At 34.1% G+C, this 20,037-nt stretch overlaps 1 protein-coding gene across 6 annotated transcripts in view; it reads left to right on the top strand.

Moving 5' to 3' along the window:
- LOC125026249 (E3 ubiquitin-protein ligase SH3RF1-like) overlaps positions 1 to 11,439 on the top strand; it is a 43,785-nt gene extending 32,346 nt beyond the window's left edge. For 5 of the 6 annotated variants that reach the window (XM_047614592.1, XM_047614577.1, XM_047614554.1 and 2 more), the window contains 6 exons: positions 1,699 to 1,858; positions 2,206 to 2,311; positions 2,578 to 2,747; positions 5,564 to 5,731; positions 8,665 to 8,814; positions 9,036 to 11,439. In XM_047614592.1, the coding sequence (XP_047470548.1) occupies positions 1,699 to 1,858; positions 2,206 to 2,311; positions 2,578 to 2,747; positions 5,564 to 5,731; positions 8,665 to 8,814; positions 9,036 to 9,204 (923 nt within the window). In that variant the 3' untranslated portion in view covers positions 9,205 to 11,439. The remainder of the gene's footprint in view (positions 1 to 1,698; positions 1,859 to 2,205; positions 2,312 to 2,577; positions 2,748 to 5,563; positions 5,732 to 8,664; positions 8,815 to 9,035) is intronic. The other variant, XM_047614585.1, reaches the window with a different exon arrangement.
- The last annotated feature ends 8,598 nt before the right edge of the window (positions 11,440 to 20,037 follow it).

Here is a 20,037-nt window from a genome sequence, read left to right as displayed (position 1 = left end):
TTTTTCATACAGTCTGGGTGCTTTATATATATATGTGTATATATATATATATGTGTGTGTGTGTGTGTGTGTGTGTGTGTGTGTGTGTGTGTGTGTGTATATATATTTTATATGTATATATATTTTTTATATATATATATATATATATATATATATATATATATACATGTATATATATATATATATATGTGTATATATATTATATATTTATTTATTTATTTATTTATTTATTTATAAACCATATTGACTTACTGCTGCCATTGTCATTCACAGTGGCATATATAAGAACTGTAATGTAATTTTCCCAGTAAGTACACATACTGATTCACCATTTCTTTTACATATGGATTATTTTGAAATACCTTAGGGAGGTATTTGGAGGCTATTATATATCTATTTCAAGTTTTTATGGCTTGGTGTTAGTTAAAGATATAATTAAAGGAATTAAGTTGGTGACAAGGCATTTGCCATATTCAGCTTTATTGAGATGAAATGGGTTGTTAGATAATATTTTCAATTATGAGGCTCTTCCTCATAAACTCATAAAGCACATGCATCAGGTAGATTTATCTACTGACACAAACCGTGACATTGTAATTACTTGATCCACTTCAAAGAAATCTATTTGTTTTCTTGATGATGCAGGGAGGGTAAGTCTATGTGCCATATCCATTGTGATTTTAGTGATTAATTTTCTTTACACGTAGATGGCCCCACAGGACATTAGTCAGCAAAGAGTGAATTACATATCCTTCCTGCTCTCACCTGTTTACCCTTTTGTGTGATTTTCAATGATAATAATGATAATGATAATAGTAAGAATTAACCCAGCACTGATGGTGATTCATACGCCTTAATGGACCACATAAGCACTGCACACACCTAGCTACTTGAGGGAGATCTGCAATATCTCCACTCTAGGATTTTTGGCTACAGTAGAAAAGTTTTCCTAGGAACAAGGCTAAAAATTGAATTTAAAGCTGCTTTTAAGGGTTTTTAGCTCTTCACTCACTGCAGTTTTGGCTGTAAAAAGGGAAGAAAAAAAAGAGTAATTATTTAGCTTGCACAACTTTGAATCAACTCTACAAATTGACTCCTTGGTGACTAAGCACTTGTGGAGCCTTATATGTGAACACAAAATTAACAAACTAAAAGCTCAGTGTCATTGGGTTTAGATCATGAAAAAAGTTTGAATTTAGAGAATTAGAAATTTAGATGAGATGGTAAAGATACTTTCCCAGTAGTAGGAATGCACTGTTCGAAAGGCTTTGATCACAGAAATTAAAATATTGTGATAAAAGAAAGTTTGTAGTTGAGGAGTATTCTCAGTGTGTTAATATTTGGCTGTGTGTATTTATATAGTTTTTATGCAGCAATTTGTTTATTGTTGATATTCTGTGAGGTGTTTTGAAAATTGATTGAGTTGGATCTGTAAAGAGCTCTTCAGGATTACCTGCTTAATATCACTTTTAACTTTTTTTTTTATTCTTTTTTTTATTACATAGCTAAACAAATATATTGATGACAAACATGAAGAATGAGTTGATGGACAGACAGATTTATCAGAGTGCTTCAAGTGAAGTAGAACTGACAGACATTGAATTATTAATGTGATTACATTACGTGCTCTACCTTAGTTAGAGTCAAGGGTTTGCTTACCTGTGATTTTTTTTCTTTCCTTTTTTTTTGTGACAAAAGGTGTCTCAGGAAGCAGCAGCCCCCCCTCATCCCTTCCTCCCGAGCTGCCTCCCAGATCAGTGAGTTCTTCCATTGAAAGCTCCGGCCATCGCTCAACGGGCCACACAGCCTCCTGGCACGCAGCGTCGCCTTCATCGCAAGGTTTCTCCACAAGTCATAGGTAATGTCTAGATTGAGGCTTAACTTCCTTGATGCCAGATAACCTTTATGCCTTTCTTTCTTCTCCTCCTCTTCTTCTTCTTCTTTTTCTTCTTCTTCTTTTTCTTCTTCTTCTTCTTCTTCTTCTTCTTCTTCATTTGAAGTAAGACTGGGACTATATTTAAAGTGTAGGAAAAAAGAAAAACACTAATAAATTAGCACTGAAAATGCTTTTCATTTTATGTAAGTTCATTGTTTATAGGTATTTAGTTTTATGATACATTTGCATCCCTTTTACACTTAATTATTCCATTAGTCTCCTTTCCCATGGGGTAAGAATGTAATATTTTTTGTAATGCATAATTCCAGATCTGTAAGTGGGTTAAGCAATGCCGTTTCACCTCCACCAAATGTAGCCCTAGGGGAGAGTGGAACTGCAGCCGCAGGAATGCTGTCCCCATCAAAAACTGACAAGGTGGGATTGCACTTAGACGACAGAGTGAAATTGTACCAGTTTTCTGTGCTATGACAATTTAAGAAGTGGAATGGAAATATATATTTGATGGGTATTCTTGACTGTTTTATATGCATTAGCATTTACTTAATGAAAAAAAAAAATAGTTAACATTCCAACATGTTAAACACTACCTTTTTAGTTAACTACATTATAGAATATATTTTGGCTTAAAATATTAAGAAACTTATGTCATTTTGTGTTTAATGTCCTTTGGATGTCTATAGAGAGCTGGAAAGGAGAGATGCAGTGGAAGCAGTAGTGGTATAAGTCTAATGAGAAAGTTCACAAGTAGTGGCAAGAAGAAAAGTAAATCTCCACCTCCCTCGTATTCCATGGACAACCCTGTTTTCGAAGACTCAACCGTCACATCCAACATGCAGCATGTGCACACTAGGTGATTATGGATGAATTCAGATTGTTTGGTAGTTCAGAGTATTTTTGGTTTTGCTTTGCTGGAAGTGAGTATTAAATGTTCATTATCAGTCTTAGTAAGTTTGTGGTATCTGCATAGTTGCGCCTACTAGATTGCTAGAGACAAGGTAAATGCAATTGCTTTGGGCAAGAAGATATGTCTGTTTCTGTAATTTGTGAGGGCTGGTCATGTATAGGAAGGATTTTCCACTTGTGACACTGTGTTTAGATCAGATTTGTTTCAAATGAAGCCTTGCTATTGTGTTGATTTTCCCTGTACCGAATTCCAACACACTTTAGAATTCTGTACTTCCATACTTCATATTTTCAGTCAGTTACATATAAGGTGTTATTAGGGCTGTTAGAGTTTCTCCGGAGCAGAAATTATTTTGTACACAGAACTTTTTTTTTTTTTTTTTTTTTTCTTTATTTATTTATTTCTCTGAAAAAGACCTTTTTTGATAGGAATATAGTCTTTGTATTTCAGAAAATATTTAGGTGTTGGTATGCAATGTAGCCATAGTTTGCATGGACTTCAGTGGTTGGAATGAGCTCAGTGGATGATTACTTTTGTCTTGTGTTTGTAAACTTGACAAAACCAGGTATCAGCCAGAAGAGATCACAGGGCTCTCAGTCGCTGTTAGTTTTGCAGTGCTTGAGCAAACTCTCTATGCACCATTTTGTGTGACACGGGTGACCCAGGAATAGTGGCAGACAGTGCACTGCACCAACATATCGCACTTTAGAAAAATCAGCTGAAGAGTAAGTTTTATGGGTTGGTGTTAGCAATTTAGTAACAGGGAAGAGCTTATTGTTGTCTGATGGCTGTACATCCATTTCCTTCTCCTATGATCCACTTTGGTGCCGATGTTTGTGTTGGTGGCGGAGAGGTAAGTCAGGGTAGTTTTCCAAGCTGCTGTTCAGTGGGTAAGTACCTGACACTCGAGCTGCACAAAAAGTTTGATGAGCACCTTGGGGGGGGGAAAGGACACTCTCTTCCTACACCATTTTCCTTTTCTTTTGCTTTATTCTGCACATGGTTATTTTGTACTCAGATTTTTTCTCCCTATGTACCATTACCATGGATGTTGTTTTCCACATGCAAATGGTACTGATGATATTTTTGGTACAAAGCAAAAATGAGGAACTATATGACTTTTTCAGACAAATTTTTAATAATACCAGTTTATTGTTTTTGAGTTTATTTTTGGTAGCTCAAAGCTAAGATCTCCCTTGATGTAAGGGCCAAAAGTAATGAAGTCCAATGTTGAAGACTGAAGAAAAAACATGATTTTAATTCATTGCTGGGTTACTTTTTATCTGAAGAAGGAGAAAGATAAGGGGGAAGAGACCGATTGAGGAAGATGGTCAACAAAGTATTATATAGAGCTCAAATTTTGTTTTTGGAATACTTGTAACAATTACATACTTTAGACTTATTAACCTGTAGATATCTGTGTATCTATTATGATTATTTATATTGCAGGTTTTGTCAGTATATTGAATTATATTTAGAATTATATTTTAAGTGTTATAGGTGTTATAAGGTATTAATTCTGTCTGACACTAAAATCCTTATGGAAAGGAGGAAATCTGAAGCAAGTTTGAAATTTAGATCAATATTTCTAGAATTAACAAGATGTTGACTTAACAAATGTGCTAAAATTCATAGACAAATTCAAGCAACTTTCATGAAAAAAATTCAATTGTCTGCAGTGGTTCAGTCTCTTGTTATTAATTTTAAGTGGTTTAATAGATACATTTATCAGCTATTACTTATCATGAAAAAATGATATTTATTAATTTTTCACAATCTTTTGTTTATGTGTTTCTTCATTTGTTTTACGTAATCAGGAGCACAATGTAAGTGTAAATTCCACCCGTAGTTCAAACACCTTTTGTACATCGAGCAAAGGTTTAGAAAAGAATACTCTCTCCTCAAATTATTTTGAATATACGTTGAAGCTTCTGTATGTCTTCAGTTTAGAGCTCTGAAATTTGTGCTTTATCGATATACAACGATTAGTGTCATATTTGCTGCAAGTAGAATTCGACTGGAGGAAATATAATGATAAGGTAGATCTTAGAGCTTAAGGCAGTATTTAGTATCATTTGCAAATTTTATTTTATTAATTGACTGATTTATGTGTTCCTTATCACAGCATTATGGTATATGTTCTTTAAATCCAAGTTTGTGGAATGACAGTAAACAAAGAGTTTTTTTTTCTTTTTCACTTTCTCTGTTGTTACCTCTGCTTGGTTTTTATCATATTAGTCCAAGTTTATTTGTTACTGTTTCTTGGCTCTCATATTATTACATTGTTCCTCTGTTGGTAGAATAGGACTAATGTTGAAAATTAGAATTTATAGTATTTTTCAATATTTTATTTACATACATACATGGATAAAGCATTAACTGTGTACATGCACAGGTATACAAATATCAAAAGCACACATGTGCATACAATCCTGCATGCATAAAAAACAAGGAAGCGCACGCACACACACACACACACACACACACACACACACACACACACACACACACACACACACACACACACACACACACACACACACACTCACACACTCACACTCACTCACTCTTACTTTCACATCTCAATGCCAAAATGTATGTATGTATATATTTATTTTCATCTAAAGTTACTTTTTACTGAAGAACATTCATGAAGTCCTTTGCCAACACAGTCATGCAATGAAACCTGAACCTCTCCACACTTCTGCTTAATAACCATTGCCATGCTTACTTCGCTCCCTGTGGTCGTGCCTGGGGAACAGGTCAGAGTCTTGCCCAGGCACACTGGTAGGGGGGGGTGCAGGAGGTGTGTTGGGTTCAAGCTTAGGGTTCGGTCCTAACTCTCGCCTGCGGTCCGGTGGGGGGTCCTGCCGCATCAGGTCCCGAGACCGGCCCAATATCATCCTCTCCAACATGATGTTGCGGGGCAGGTACGTAATTCCCTTCTGGTGCAGGTGTGCGACTCTAAAGCATCACTTGGTGAGCAGGAGACTTCTCTCCCTCTCCTCTGTGTCTCTTGTACTTCTAGCTCTTGGTAATGGAAAGAAATTTTTGAATTAATATTTTTGTATTTAAGAATTAACATTGTAGCCCAGTTTATAGATTTAATTACTTGAATATCTTGAGAGCAGTGAGCATGTCTGTTGTACATATGAATTGTATCAGAATACCTATGCTTTATCAGCCTCTTGCACCATAACAGCCAAATCTATTTCTCTGTAATATAAAGATTACCTTACTGAGCAATTAATGTGCATGAAGTGAAAATGATACTCTTTTGCCAAAATAAAAACTTGTTAGTATTTTTCTAGTAATCACTGTAGTTCTTACAGTTTTCTTCTCAGTTTCCTTGAGCAGAAAGGGAATAGGTTGATGTAAGCCTTAGATCTTGCAGTCTGTCCAGTAGAGAGATATTGGATGAGCATGGAGAAAACATGTCACAGCATTTTTAACAGCTATTTTGAACTGCAGAAGTACTACTTGCATTTGTGTACATTTATGCACGTGTATGGGTGTGCATAGATAATAAGGTTGTAAGTAAATGTGTGTGTGTGTGTGTGTGTGTGTGTGTGTGTGTGTGTGTGTGTGTGTGTGTGTGTGTGTGTTGTGTGTGTTGTGTGTTAGAAAGAAAATAGTGTATATTTGGAAGACCTGTTTAGTTTTCTTACTCATATGTCTTTTGTTAAAAGGACATATGAGACAAAAGGGCTGGAATGGAAATGTTAAGCTTGATCATTTCAACCAGTTGACTTTGATAGGTATTTGTGGAATAACAAGACTTAGCTAAGAAGATCCTTAAGGGTTTTGCTAATCTTGAAGCAAACTCAGTCACTAACTAAACTTTAAGTAACTTATTCATCTGGCTAAGTTTTGTGAAAGAACCATTTGTTTATCTGTAACACTTTTGAAGTAATAACACTTTTTGGAAAGAGTTTACCATCAACTCACAACAAAAACTGCCTATATACCTTGACAGGGAACATGTATGGTCTACTGTGACCCACCATGATTCCCCTTTTCCTTAGATTGGGGTGACATGACCATCATATGAAAAAAATTGGCCTGGTGAGGGGAATATGCTGTATTGAAAAAAAAAAATTCATCTGAAGGCCAGGGTGATAGGAATCACTCATGATGAGTGCAAAGATATTGGATGAAGATAAGACTCTTTTGGCAGTTAGAAAGGGGCTCGTGCTTTATGGTAAACAAGTGTGGAATGTACCATCCTTGGAAGAGCACCAGAGAGGACACTTTCCATGCTCAGGAGTCTGTTCCTGCCCACCGTGACCTACAGTGCAGAAAGTTAAATGAAATGAAATATTTAAAAATTACAAATAATTAAATGTTGCCTGTTGTTATTATTAGTGCACAAAATTGTAGACTACCAGTGCTTTGGAAACTGCAAGGAAAAGACCCTCTTACCATCTTGATACAGCATATAAAATTACCCATATAGTCATTGGAAAATGGTAAAAAAAACAAAAGAGATGCAAGGACACTGCACACCTGTGGGTCAGGTTTACAAGCCACATACCCAGGAGAGTCGCCACTCAAGTAAGCCTTATGTCCAGATTTCGGGCTATGTACAGTAGCAAGGTGCCTGGATGCAATGGGTTAAGTTTTCAAGAAATTTGTACATTTACCGATGCCATAGATATTAATGCTATTATGATTACTGTTGACTTTATGATTATTATTATGTAAATATCAATACCTGTTGCAATATAAAATAAAAATGAAAAATATTTCCAATAATCAAGGAAAAGAGTAAACAGGTGAGATTCCTAGGACTAGTAATAGACTCCTTGGTGCCTAAGCACTCATGGAGCCACCTATGCTTAAGCACAATTACGAAACTAAACTCACAGTGGGCATGTCATCCCTAGGAGCATAGAGTTAATTTAAAAAAAAAAAGAAAAAAAAACATAGTGGACAGTGTACATATAAATGTATTCCTGGCATCAACAGGTAAAGAAGAAGAAGAAGGGGGGGGGGGGGGGTATTTTACTTTTGATTGGAACGAATCCTGAAACAGAATCATTATTTTACCATTTATTTGTATGTAGTATTCAAGTAGAAAATATGGTAATTATTTTGTTTCTATAATTTTTTTATGCCTCTTATATTCATATCCAGTAAGTGTGTTTGGACAGTTGTGCGTAAGAGAACTATGCTGAATTTTAGTCTCAGGCTTTATTTGCCAGTATCATAATATATAGCATGAACTTGCATAATTTACTGCATTGCCAAAGATACACAAATGCCAGAATGGTGATTTCCTCTGCACCATTTTTACTTTATTATCTAACAAACTGTGATTGTATTGCATCACTTATGATGATAGATGTTGCAATGATTTTAACACTGAATTTATTCAGAATGTAAACATTTTGGAAAATTTGGCACATTCAGCCCTTCTATTTTTTAAAATCAGATTGAATATAATTAATTGTGAAAAAAAATGTACAAACTAATGTTAGGTAGGTAGAAGTATGACTGAATACTAACTGTAGTGATGTTTGTGAAGGAAATTTTTTGTTGAAATTTTTGTTGATTGGAGGAAGGAGCAAAGATTATGACTTTTTTGCAAAAGTATATTATTTGTTTGTTTCTTAAGCATGTTGGTATGTGGAAGTTAATGGCAGTAGATATGTTAACATGTGTTAAGACTGATGCTTTCTTTCTAGATGATGTATCACACTAGTTAATTTTACAAATAGCAGAGACTATGAGTTCTCTGGGTTTCTGAATACCTTCAGTAATACAGCATTCTAAGAAGCAACTGAATGTTCAAATGTATTGTGTTAAAGTCTGGAAAAATTCTCATCCCTTTTTATTTCTTCCTCTTGCTCTGTCTTCCTAGAACTGGAAGCAACCCAGACACAAGTGCGGTTGGTGTCACTCCTTCATCTCTTCCTACACCATCTCCACCTACATCTGTCCAAACCACAGCAGATATCCCATCGGAAGCACCTCGACGCGCAAAACAACCTGCTCCCCTAGTCCGTGGGAGGTGAGTGTTTTGAAAAGGCTGATGCATTTGTAGCCTTGAGTTGTAATAGCACAGATAAGTATCAAAATCAGGAAAAAATGGCTTACTCTGTAATAGCACTAAGTTTTGTTATGATTTTGTTTTGATTCAATATCATCTTTAATAAATATATGTTGAGATAAGTCAAGGTTTTGATTTCAGCTGATGGTTTCTACAAAATATCTGTTATTCTCTCTTTTTAGGTTCCGTTGCATAGTACCATACCCACCAAATAGTGAATATGAGTTAGAATTGCAGCTTGGGGACATCATATACGTGCACAAGAAACGAGAAGATGGCTGGTACAAGGGGACTTTGCAGCGTACTGGCAAGACTGGTTTGTTTCCAGCCAGTTTTGTAGAATCTTGTTAGCTCAGATAAGCTCTTTTGTATCAGATCTATTTCAAAGGATAGCAACTCATTTAACTGAAGAAGACATACAGAGAGAATAGCTCTGTACATGCCAAGACTTTCTAGAAGTTGGAGAGGTTTTGATACTTTTCTAAAAGCTGACGGAATAAACGCTTTACAGTTAGCATTTTTTCCTTTTTAAGATGGAATGGCTCAGCAACTCTGTACTTTGAATTGAGAGTAAATAGCCTCTAGAGACTGATATTTCAAACATGTTACAAGCTGATGAGAGCTGAAGTACATGCATTAATTCAGTTATGTCTTGAGGTCTGTTCTTTTTGTGTTGATATTGTTGGCCATGATGACCGTTTAACTCTGCTTGATTATGTTTTTATATGGTGATATAATTGTTTTCTCTTTATTATTATTATTGTTGTTATTATTATTATTATTATTATTATTATTATTATTATTATTATTTTTATCTCTATTACAGTTGTAATTATTATCATCATCGTTATCATCCCCATCCTCATTCCCATTACCATCTGAATCACATCACCTTCACATTGTTAAGATAGGGAGCAGTGAAAGGATGTTAGAATAGGGAGCAGTGAAATGGTAGATAATAGGGAGTTTCAGATTCTCTGTTATTTTGTTCATAACTTTTTTACAAAAACAAAACAGATAAGTTCACACACAAATAAACAGACAGACGCATACAGAAAAATATATTTATAAACAAACACACACAAACCACCAGGGATGTCCTAATCCGACAGCCCCAGGTTTCCTCCCTTTTCCGTTAGGTAGCCTTCTTGCTCTGTAAGCTGATTGACGTAAGATCAAGGCCTTGCTAAGCACTGCAGTGTTACTCCTCACCATTTTATCACATTATTATTATTATTATAAATTGTTATTATAATTTCTAGGACATACTGTTATTATTGTTACTCTTAATGAGGGTTACAGTTTTTGTTATTTTTTTATGTCTGTTATTTTCATTACCATTATTTGTATGATTTTCTAGCATTAGCAACTGATTTAGTAGCTGATATTATCATCACTGTCTTAAAATTTTCTTGACTGAACTATGAACTTTCATGTTGCTTGCCATATGAGTTGTGAATCCATCTCCTTTAGTCATCATTTCTTATGTTGTTGTATATGGTTAAGATTTAAAGAGGAATTTTCTAGACAGAAGATGTCATGCTCTTGTCGTATTCTTTTTATGTAATTAGGGGGAAAAAGTCTTTGTTGATATGTAGTTTACAAGTTTCATATAATTTTGTACAAACTATTCTTTTTAACCCCCAGATAAAAGAGAATGTGAATTCCTTTACTGTAAAAACCCTTTATTTTTCATTATTATTATTACCGCTGTACAGGAGGGTGCTAATGGCATTCTAGGTTATCTGGTAGGAGTGAGATCGGTCTTTCACACAAGACAGAGAGAAATCTTGCTGCTGAGTCTTTTGTTGCTCAAAATCATTTGGTTGAATCAGGTTGAATGTACTCTGTCATCAACTTGGGGAAACAAGATTGAATCATTTGTTCCAGTGTATGATTATGCTGGACAGATCCCTTAATTCAATGCTGCTGTGGTGCAAATTCTATGATCTATTCCAGACATGGGCATATGAGCGGTCATGTCTGGCTGGATGTCAGTGCAGTTCGATTTCAGGGAGTTAACTGCAGTTGGGGTTCACAGTTGGAATTTTTTTTTTTGTCAGATACTAATGATAGTAATTATTTTTGAAAATTATGAAATTTTAGAGTAATGGCATACCTTATCGTGTATAAAGGTCTAGTATTGAAATTTTTCTGTCCAGCAGCTAGGTAAGAGAAAATGAGATTAGATGGTACAAATTATACTCTTTGGTGCATATTCTTTTTTTTCAGAGCTTGCATGCCATGCCTCATTCAACTTATAACTTATTTTTGTTAGTATTTAATCAGTTAGTGTTGGCTCTGTGACAGTATGGTTGAACAATTTGGATTTTAAGAGTAAGCATCAGTAGTCTTGAGGATTATATAGTGTAAGGATTGTTCAAGGAGCTTATAGTAATAGGTTTGCAGAGTAGCAGAGTTTATTATGAAATGGTTGCTTATCTTTGGTATCAGATAATTAATATGTACATGTGCACACATGCACACACATATACGCATACGTACATACTGACATACTGACATACATACTGACATACATACTGACATACATACATACATACATACATACATGCATACACGCATACACGCATACACGCATACACGCATACACGCATACACGCATACACGCATACACACACACACACACACACACACACACACACACACATACATACATACATACATACACATAAACACACTCACACATATCAACACACATACATATAAACAAACACACACACACGCACACACATACACTTACACATACACATAGTATCAAGTTTTTTTAATACCTTTTATCTCATCAAATTGTACTAGTGACTGTAGATTGCCTAAAAGATTCAGAAAAGGCCCCTGTAGCAATTCATGATATGGTGCTTGCAGTTGAAAACATTATCAAATGTACATTTTTTCTAGTAAAAGAAGGTAAATTTTCAGGAGATATGAGTCGTTATTTTTTTAAATCTATATGGCATGGCAAAAGATTTGTGGGTGCAAGTTACCTAATAATGCATTCCATGGTCCAGTGTCCATTATTTTGAAATCTCTCATGTTGAGCTGCAGTGCCTCAGTTGGGGATGCGGCATCTTCTTGTATTGTGATCAGTTTTATTTACCAGTTTTCTTAATTTTACTGAATTTGTTAAGTACCATTAGTTGCCCAGAGTAATTGTGAGATTAATGTACAGGGGGTGAGTGACATTGAATGGCTTTCAGAGTTGTCCAAAGAGTGTTCATTTATTTCTGGTTTCTTAATTAGTGTTACTTTGATGATGGGAAGACTAGTTTTCAGTTGAGTAGTGAACAATTCTACAAGCACAAAGACCCAGGACTAACCCATTTGAAGATAGTGTGCATAGTTAGGATGTAGCTGAAGTAGTGTTGAGCATGTATTCATTAGATCAAAAGATTAACAAATCTCCACGTGCTCTTTTTTTTAGGAAAGTTAAATTTTGAAGCTTGTTAACTTTGCAAGAGTTTATAAGATACCATAGCCAGAAAAAAGTCTGCAATTGTTGCTGATGTTACGATTGGCAGTATGGAGTTCATTACAAAATGCAATATAAATGATAAGCTTAAGTGATATGATACCATCACTATGTTTTCCAGTCATTTATAAATGACTCCAACAGTTTGTGATAAATGAGAAGGTTTTTGTGTTTGCTCTGAAAATACAGAACGTCATTTCCGATCCTAAGTGTCACAGCATGTTAATGAAGGAAAGGGATTATGATTAGAGATCAAGCTGCTTTATCCAGCAACTGTTTCATTAATGTTTCTGATGAATTGAAGTGGGTAGAGAGGTAGTGATTGCTCAAGACACAATGTACCCTTAGGAGTTTGAGAACCAATGTCAGTACTAAACTGTTTACATTTTCTTCATAATTTATTAGTTTTAGCTGAAGCCTTGCATGCCACAGCAAATATTAGGGACTTTTCCCCAGTGGCTGGTTTAGGAAAGGTGTACAGGAGCAAAAATCAAGTGTGTGCTTAAACTTTTAGAAAATCAGTTGCCACATTCAGTCCGCTATTGAACTTTCAGTGTTAATAGGTATACCTTTCAGAGCAAGAAAAAAAATTCTCAGCTTATACATTGCATAAGATATTTGATTTATCATGAATAGGAGGGTGCTAATAGCATTCTTGTTTATCTGGTAAGAGTCTTTACAAATTAATCCTTTATGTATATTTTATTAGAGGAAAATAGTCAGGTATCTGCAACAGGTTATTGGGGAAATTTTATTTGTTTTCTATATTTTGTTTATCTTCCTGCAGTTTATGAATAATGTTGCTTATTTGTTGTCAGACTGCAACTTTTTTTATCATTATTATCAGTAGCATAGTCAAGGATAGAGATGGCCTCAAAAGATGTGATAAGAATTTTTATCACAGATTCTTATGTTTAGTGATAGATTGATAATTAGAGTAATATTTTTCTGTGATCAGCAGAACTGGAAGCAGAAATGTGATAAAATGCTTTATTGTCAAATTATTAAAGGGAAGACAAAAGGAAAGTGAAATGTGGTAAAGATCATAAATTTGTCACACTTTGAAAGAAATGTTAATAGGATCAGAATTGAGATGAGATACTGATATCGACTATTGACTTGGAAGTGTGGAATATAAATATATAATGATTTTTTTTTTTTTTTTTTTTAGATTTCAAAGATGTTATTATACAATTTTGAAATAAGAATACTCAGTATGTTCAGTATTAATGATACAATATCAGGCTGATTCAGTATCAGTGATAAATGCTCCCAAGTATTGTCATGTTATCCAAGCCAAAGTGAAAATAGAGTATTGCATGATATTTGGCAAATTCTTTTTTAGGCTCTTTTATGCAGAATGCTTCATTAGGCACTTTCATTTACATTATACATATAAGCAAATTCTCTGGAAGGTTGCATTGCAACTTGTTGAGTTCCACAATAGTTGACAGGTATGGCAGTGCTCAGTAGGATACCCTGTACAAGTTGTACTCATTTATTCAAGTTGTGTTCATTTATTCACATATTTTACTGGTGTCTATAAAAGTTATCTTGTGTTAATACAGTTATCCAAGATTATTTATCTCATTGCATAAGGTATATAATTAGTGATTTACCTTACAGATTGTTATCACAGATTTTACATGTGTATGAGTAAGTCTTGTACACAAAACAGTAATCTATTTTTTTTTAAACATGATTTTTATATGATTGAGAGAACATTTGCAGTAATTTTGTTGTGTTACTGCAGTGTATGTACTGGAATATCATAGAGTAAATTCATTGTGTTCCTAAACATTTTTCTAAAACTGAAGAGTCCAAAATCCAGCTTCACAGTTTTATTTTTATGCAGAGCTGTTATAACGAATCAAAAGGTAGTGAGGACTTCTAGGGATTTTCTCAGACCAAGTTTTGAGGGAGAGAAATTGCAGCCCTGCCTTGCATTCTTCTGTTCCAGTTCTTTAAGTTAGTTATTCTGTCTTATTTTATTTTGCAAAGTGTACTCTCATCTGCAGTTGTGTGTGTGTGTGTGCGTGCACCTGTCTGCCTGTCTGTCTGTCTGTCTGTCTGTTTTGTTTTTTTTGTGTTTTTTTTTTCTCTGTATGAAGGGCCTAACCTTTGGGTGTAAAATAATAATTATGCTGGTTGATCTGATATTGATAAGGTATTTACCTCCTTTAGGACTGATTTTCTGGCATTCTTCACTAGCAAAATGGTCATTGCTAAAAATATTTTTCAACATCCATTTTTGAGATTGTCATGAGTTGCATCATCACATTCCCCGTTGAAATACAAAACTATACAAGAAGGCTGGGAATTCCTTGTCACCTTCAGGATGCTATATGTTGCAAAAGATCAGAGTTGTGGGTAGCATCAACCTGCCTCCTTTATTAGGGCAGCTCCCCTTGCCATATCAAGTTGGAAAAGAAAAATAGATATGATGGAGCAACTTTGTACAGTTTCAAAAAAGGGCTTTGAGACACGTTTCCAGCATTGGGCTTGGTTTGTAAAAATGCTTTGTAGAAGGAGATAAGAATTTCCTCCGTTTAAGTAGCATGGTTTTCATTTTAAAACCAAAGGTGTGTGTATGTATGAATCTCCATACATTTGATATGAATATCCTGATATTGATATAGTGTTTTATTGATTTATCTAGTAATGTCTTCAAGGGCAGTTTCGTTTTCTTTTCTTTTCTTTTCTTTTCTTTTCTTTTCTTTTCTTTAAAGAAGGGCCCTGGAAGGACTACAGAAGCAGTACATTTCCTAATCTGCTTGAATGAGGAACAGAGCAAGGGTGGGAAGTGCTTGACTGTCCCTTTTGGGCAAAGGGACAGTCTAAAGGAATTTGAAGCAGTTGCTTGATAACTTACTTTAGCTTAACTTGGAAAAAAAAAAAAAAAAAAAAAAATCTTCTGTTAAACATTAACATGAAGTGCTAAACCTTAGGATGAATTTATATACAGTATATCAGTTTTTGAGGACTGAAGTGATCGTAAATAGAAAAATGTAGCAGTAGTTATTAATCTATCAATGCCATAGTGTATTTTTAACATAAAAGAGACTGTTTGAAATATATTGTAACTGTGTTAAAGGTAGATTTTTAAAGTGCATAAAAAGTATTTTTAAATTTCCTGCACAAAAACCCACGTAGTTGACACCAGAAATTGGCAGTTTAGAGGTTTTTCTCTTCATTGTAATCATTTGTGTTGTGTGCATTATCTATATCAATATCATGATTTTCGTATGTATATATGTATGTATATGTATGTATGTATGTATGTATGTATGTATGTATGTATGTATGTATGTATGCTTATAATATGAAAACAACTCCGCAGTGTTAATCGTGTTATGCATTGCTCCAGACACAAAACTTAGCTTAAATCCTTGTCCATTTAATTCGACTTGGCTAATTCCTCACCAAGTTATAAATTGTTTATTTTAGTTTCATTTTAACCACATGGAGAAGAAATACCTTATTGGTCTTCCAAGTGATCGTTTTTTATTGATTTACTAATAAAGTTTTTATTTTTAGTAGGGAATAAAATTAAAGTTTTATTGACAGAAAAATATGCAATATACTTCAGTGATGTTAACACTTCTTGAAGTAGATATAGTAAAAATATAGGTAGTTATTCACTAAAGTAGAATCAGAAAAAATAATACATAACATTACACACTGGATATTGGATAGGACGTGTGTGGATGTATATTAGTATGCATTAAAGTAATATTTCATAATTGAAATATAAATCATATGACACTCTTCATGAATATGAAACTGACTAGTGGTTTTGATAAATAAATGGATGAAATGGCTTTACAAAATTGTGTTCTTGAAAGGTTGAATATTCTATCATTGAGTGATTTATTATTATTATTCTCATCAGTATTATTATTATTATTGTTGTTATTTGGGAATTTGTGTTTTAAAAAGTACATTTAATGTGCAAAACCATTACAGTTTAATGAATAGGAAAGGCCAGTAAAATTGAGATTAAAATGAATGAAAAATTCCAGTCTTTATCTCTTTGTCAACAAGTATCAAAATTGTACCCATTTTTGTTTCCCTAAGTTGATTACTGTTTTGTGGCTGTTGTAAATACTGTGAAGTAGTTCCTGTCGGATTTACAAGTGTTTGGACAGTGTTAATGTTACAGGAGAAGCAAACATATTACAAACTCCCTTGCACATTGAGTCACTGTATCTGCATGGGCATTTTCATCTGGTGTTTGCTTTGGCATAGATCCTTTGTAACCATAGAACTAATGAGTGCAATCCTAAGGCCAAACTTCTGTGATATTGGAGTCAAGCACAGCTTTGTATAAAATTCCATATTGTGGTGCTTGTGTAATAGATGCTGGACATGTGGTGATTTTGTTTTATGCATAATATTTTTGTGTATTGTTGGTATATTGCCTAAGTGCTTGTTCATACTTATAACATTGTTGTGAATACCTCAAGCAGCAGGGGACTTTTCATTAGTGATGACTCACTGCAAAGTATGTGATGAGTGAGGTCACAATGCTTGGGTGGTTTTCCTGTAAGATGCATTTATGTTATCAATGAAGTTATGTATCTTGTGTTACCACCTCTACCTATTAATTTCTGACATGGTCACATGTGTTCATAATTGAACCCACTAACAATTTTACAGTATTCATAATATTAGGTACTTATGCTATTTTATTTTTTGTATTATTAAGATATGACTACACTTTTCTAAGTGCAAAAGTAAAGCCAGTAGAAAGTATAAAAAAAAAATAAAGAGTTCAGATGTACAAGCAGCCAAAATATGTAAAATGAAAAAAAAAAAACAAATATAGAAATTAAACCTATCCAAAGATTTACCTCAGTTCCACAAAAATTGATGTTTACCAGTAATTCAGGAAGGTATGTGGATAATAGTAAACACTGCCCTGTTGTTCCACAGTACCAGGAGAGCTTCAGCAATGTCATGAATCAGACATTTTATAAGTTGTAAGGGGCACAAACTTGCTGGCACAGATTGTATTTATATAAGTCAGTAATAAATGTGACTCTGAATGGAAGTCTAGTTATGGCAATTATGCCTGCATTTCATATCTCTTAAGACTAACAGCAATACTCAAGTCTCAGTTATTGGATTTCATAGAGGGGGCCCATTGAAAGGTTATTTACGCTGTCTGTAAGAAATTATCACAAAAGTCAGAACATCTGTTGTTCCCATCACATACATTGTAAAACATTAGAATTTCCATTAGAAAGGCCAAGTAGGAAACCAGTACTAGTTAAAATCTTAGGTATACTGTGTCTCTAGCAGAAGACACCTTTAGAATGTGCCTTTATGTTTGTCAAGACCAGTGAAGCAGAAGTATGTACTGCGACTCAGGTTTTAGAGTGATAGTTTGACCTTTCATTAGAACAACACTTTAGTGCTGTGAATGTTCACAAAAATGCCACATCAAATAAATATATATATATATATATATATATATATATATATATATATATATATATATATATATATATATATATATATATATATATATATATATCAAGAAAAGTTTACCTCAACTTTTTCTTTAGGAATTTTGTACATGCTTCATACAGGCAAGATCAATTATGTGGTCCTTCCCTCTATGATACAAGAACAGATTTTTAGAAAGAATTCTTAAACTTCATCTTTTATATTGACAGAAGTGTTTGCTCTCTTCCTTTTTCTCTTTTCTCTCTTTTATATTACTCTCCCTTCTTTCTGCTTGCTACTCTTCTCCTTTTCCCTCTGCTCCTCTTATCCCAACTGTCTCATTAACTCATCTCTCTCTGTTTACATCCCCACAAACCCACACATGCAAAATGAATGCATACGTTAATACATATGTGCTACACTTATTTTTAATGTATAGATGGAATAACTATGCGTATTGATGATAGTTTGACACATCTTCACAATGTGGACTCTGTGAAAAATCAAAATATATTGTTTACCTTTTTAACCTTCAAAGCACATTTATGACTTCATCATGCCAAACTACAATGTAAAGAAGTTATATGTAACTATGTAATTGTATGCAAGTATATGAAAAATAGGTCTCTAATTGGAAATTTTAATTAGTGCTTTTTATATGTATGTATATGTGTGCATACCCAACCGTGCAAAACACACACACACACATATACGTACATGTACACGTACATGTACACATACACATACGCATATACATATGTATATAAACACACACATGTACACACGTGCCCTCACACAGCCACACACAAGCACATGCGCACACACAAAGATACACAAACATGTACACACACACACACACACACACACGCGCGCACGCCCACGCGCGCGCACACGCCACGCACACGCACACACACACACACACACACACACACACACACACACACACACACACACACACACACACACACACACACACACACACACACACACACACACACACACACACACACACACACACACACACACACACAAAAAAATAAATGTGGAAAATGTGCAATCTTAGAAGAAGAAAAAGTAAACAAAACCTTTTCAATCACACAGGAAAGCTTGTTAATGGTACCAAAAATGTAAGCAGGAGATGAAATATGAATGAGATACAAACATTTTATTTTGGTTGCTTTTTAATAATACAAATCTCTTTTATCTGCAGTGTGGTTAACTGTAAATATTCTGCTGACATCATTTCTGTTCAGTAGTGTTATCATGAGGGTTATACAGCTACCCTCATAATTACCTAATCTTAAGTTTGTGAACCATGTTTGTATCAAACTTTGCATAAAGATATTAAAAATGCATTGATGTGGAAGAATGTTTCCTTTGGCCTTACATTATATATATATATACATGAAGTAATGTATATGATATATATATATTTTTTTTTTTTTTTATCCATGATAGTATATGTGAACCAACAACAACATATATCTATTAATACACAATACATGCTGGTGAAGAAGTAATTCTTTTTAGTCTTTTAATTTATAATACTGACCAAGACTACTTACTCCTTCATTTGAAATTAATTACAGGTTCCTTGTCAGTTACCTCATTATGCGAAAAGGACAAAATACTCATAATTATGCAAATAATCTTGTCATACCTGAATATAAATAATGGGTTTACATTTTGACCCCTTTAGTTTTTTTCTGAATTTTGTTACTTACAGATGGCTCCACACATACATTGCCTGCAAGGAGTCTATCAGTAGCCATAGTGACTGGTCCTGATTTCCTTGAATTGCTATGAAAATACATTTTTTCTTTTAAATATAATTGATATCAATATGGTTATTATTGTTATTGATGTTATGATTATTATATTATTATTTTAATCTTGGTAACATTTAAGAGAATGAAATAATACAAATGACCCTTTCCAAAAGTCAAGGAAAAGAGTAAACAGGTGAGATGGGTAGGACTAATAACTGACTCCTTGGTGATTAAGCACTTGTAGAGCCATCTGTGTTAATAAAGTAAATAAACTTATATTACAGTTGGTATGGCTTGTATTCTTGGTATCCATGCCAACTGGGTTAAGCCAATCTTACCTACTGGTTTCAAGATGTTAACTACATATTTATTTAATTCTATTTTTTTCTTAAGGCAAAAATATACTTGGCAGGAAAGAAATGACTGACAGCTGGTTAAGAGACTTGTGTTGATAAGTGATTACTGACAAATTGGTAA

Source organism: Penaeus chinensis, chromosome 1 (genome assembly GCF_019202785.1).
Source record: "Penaeus chinensis breed Huanghai No. 1 chromosome 1, ASM1920278v2, whole genome shotgun sequence".
In the NCBI taxonomy this organism is placed as follows: domain Eukaryota; kingdom Metazoa; phylum Arthropoda; class Malacostraca; order Decapoda; family Penaeidae; genus Penaeus; species Penaeus chinensis.
Note: the sequence above shows the minus strand (reverse complement) of the source record. Positions and strands in the feature narration are given on the sequence as shown.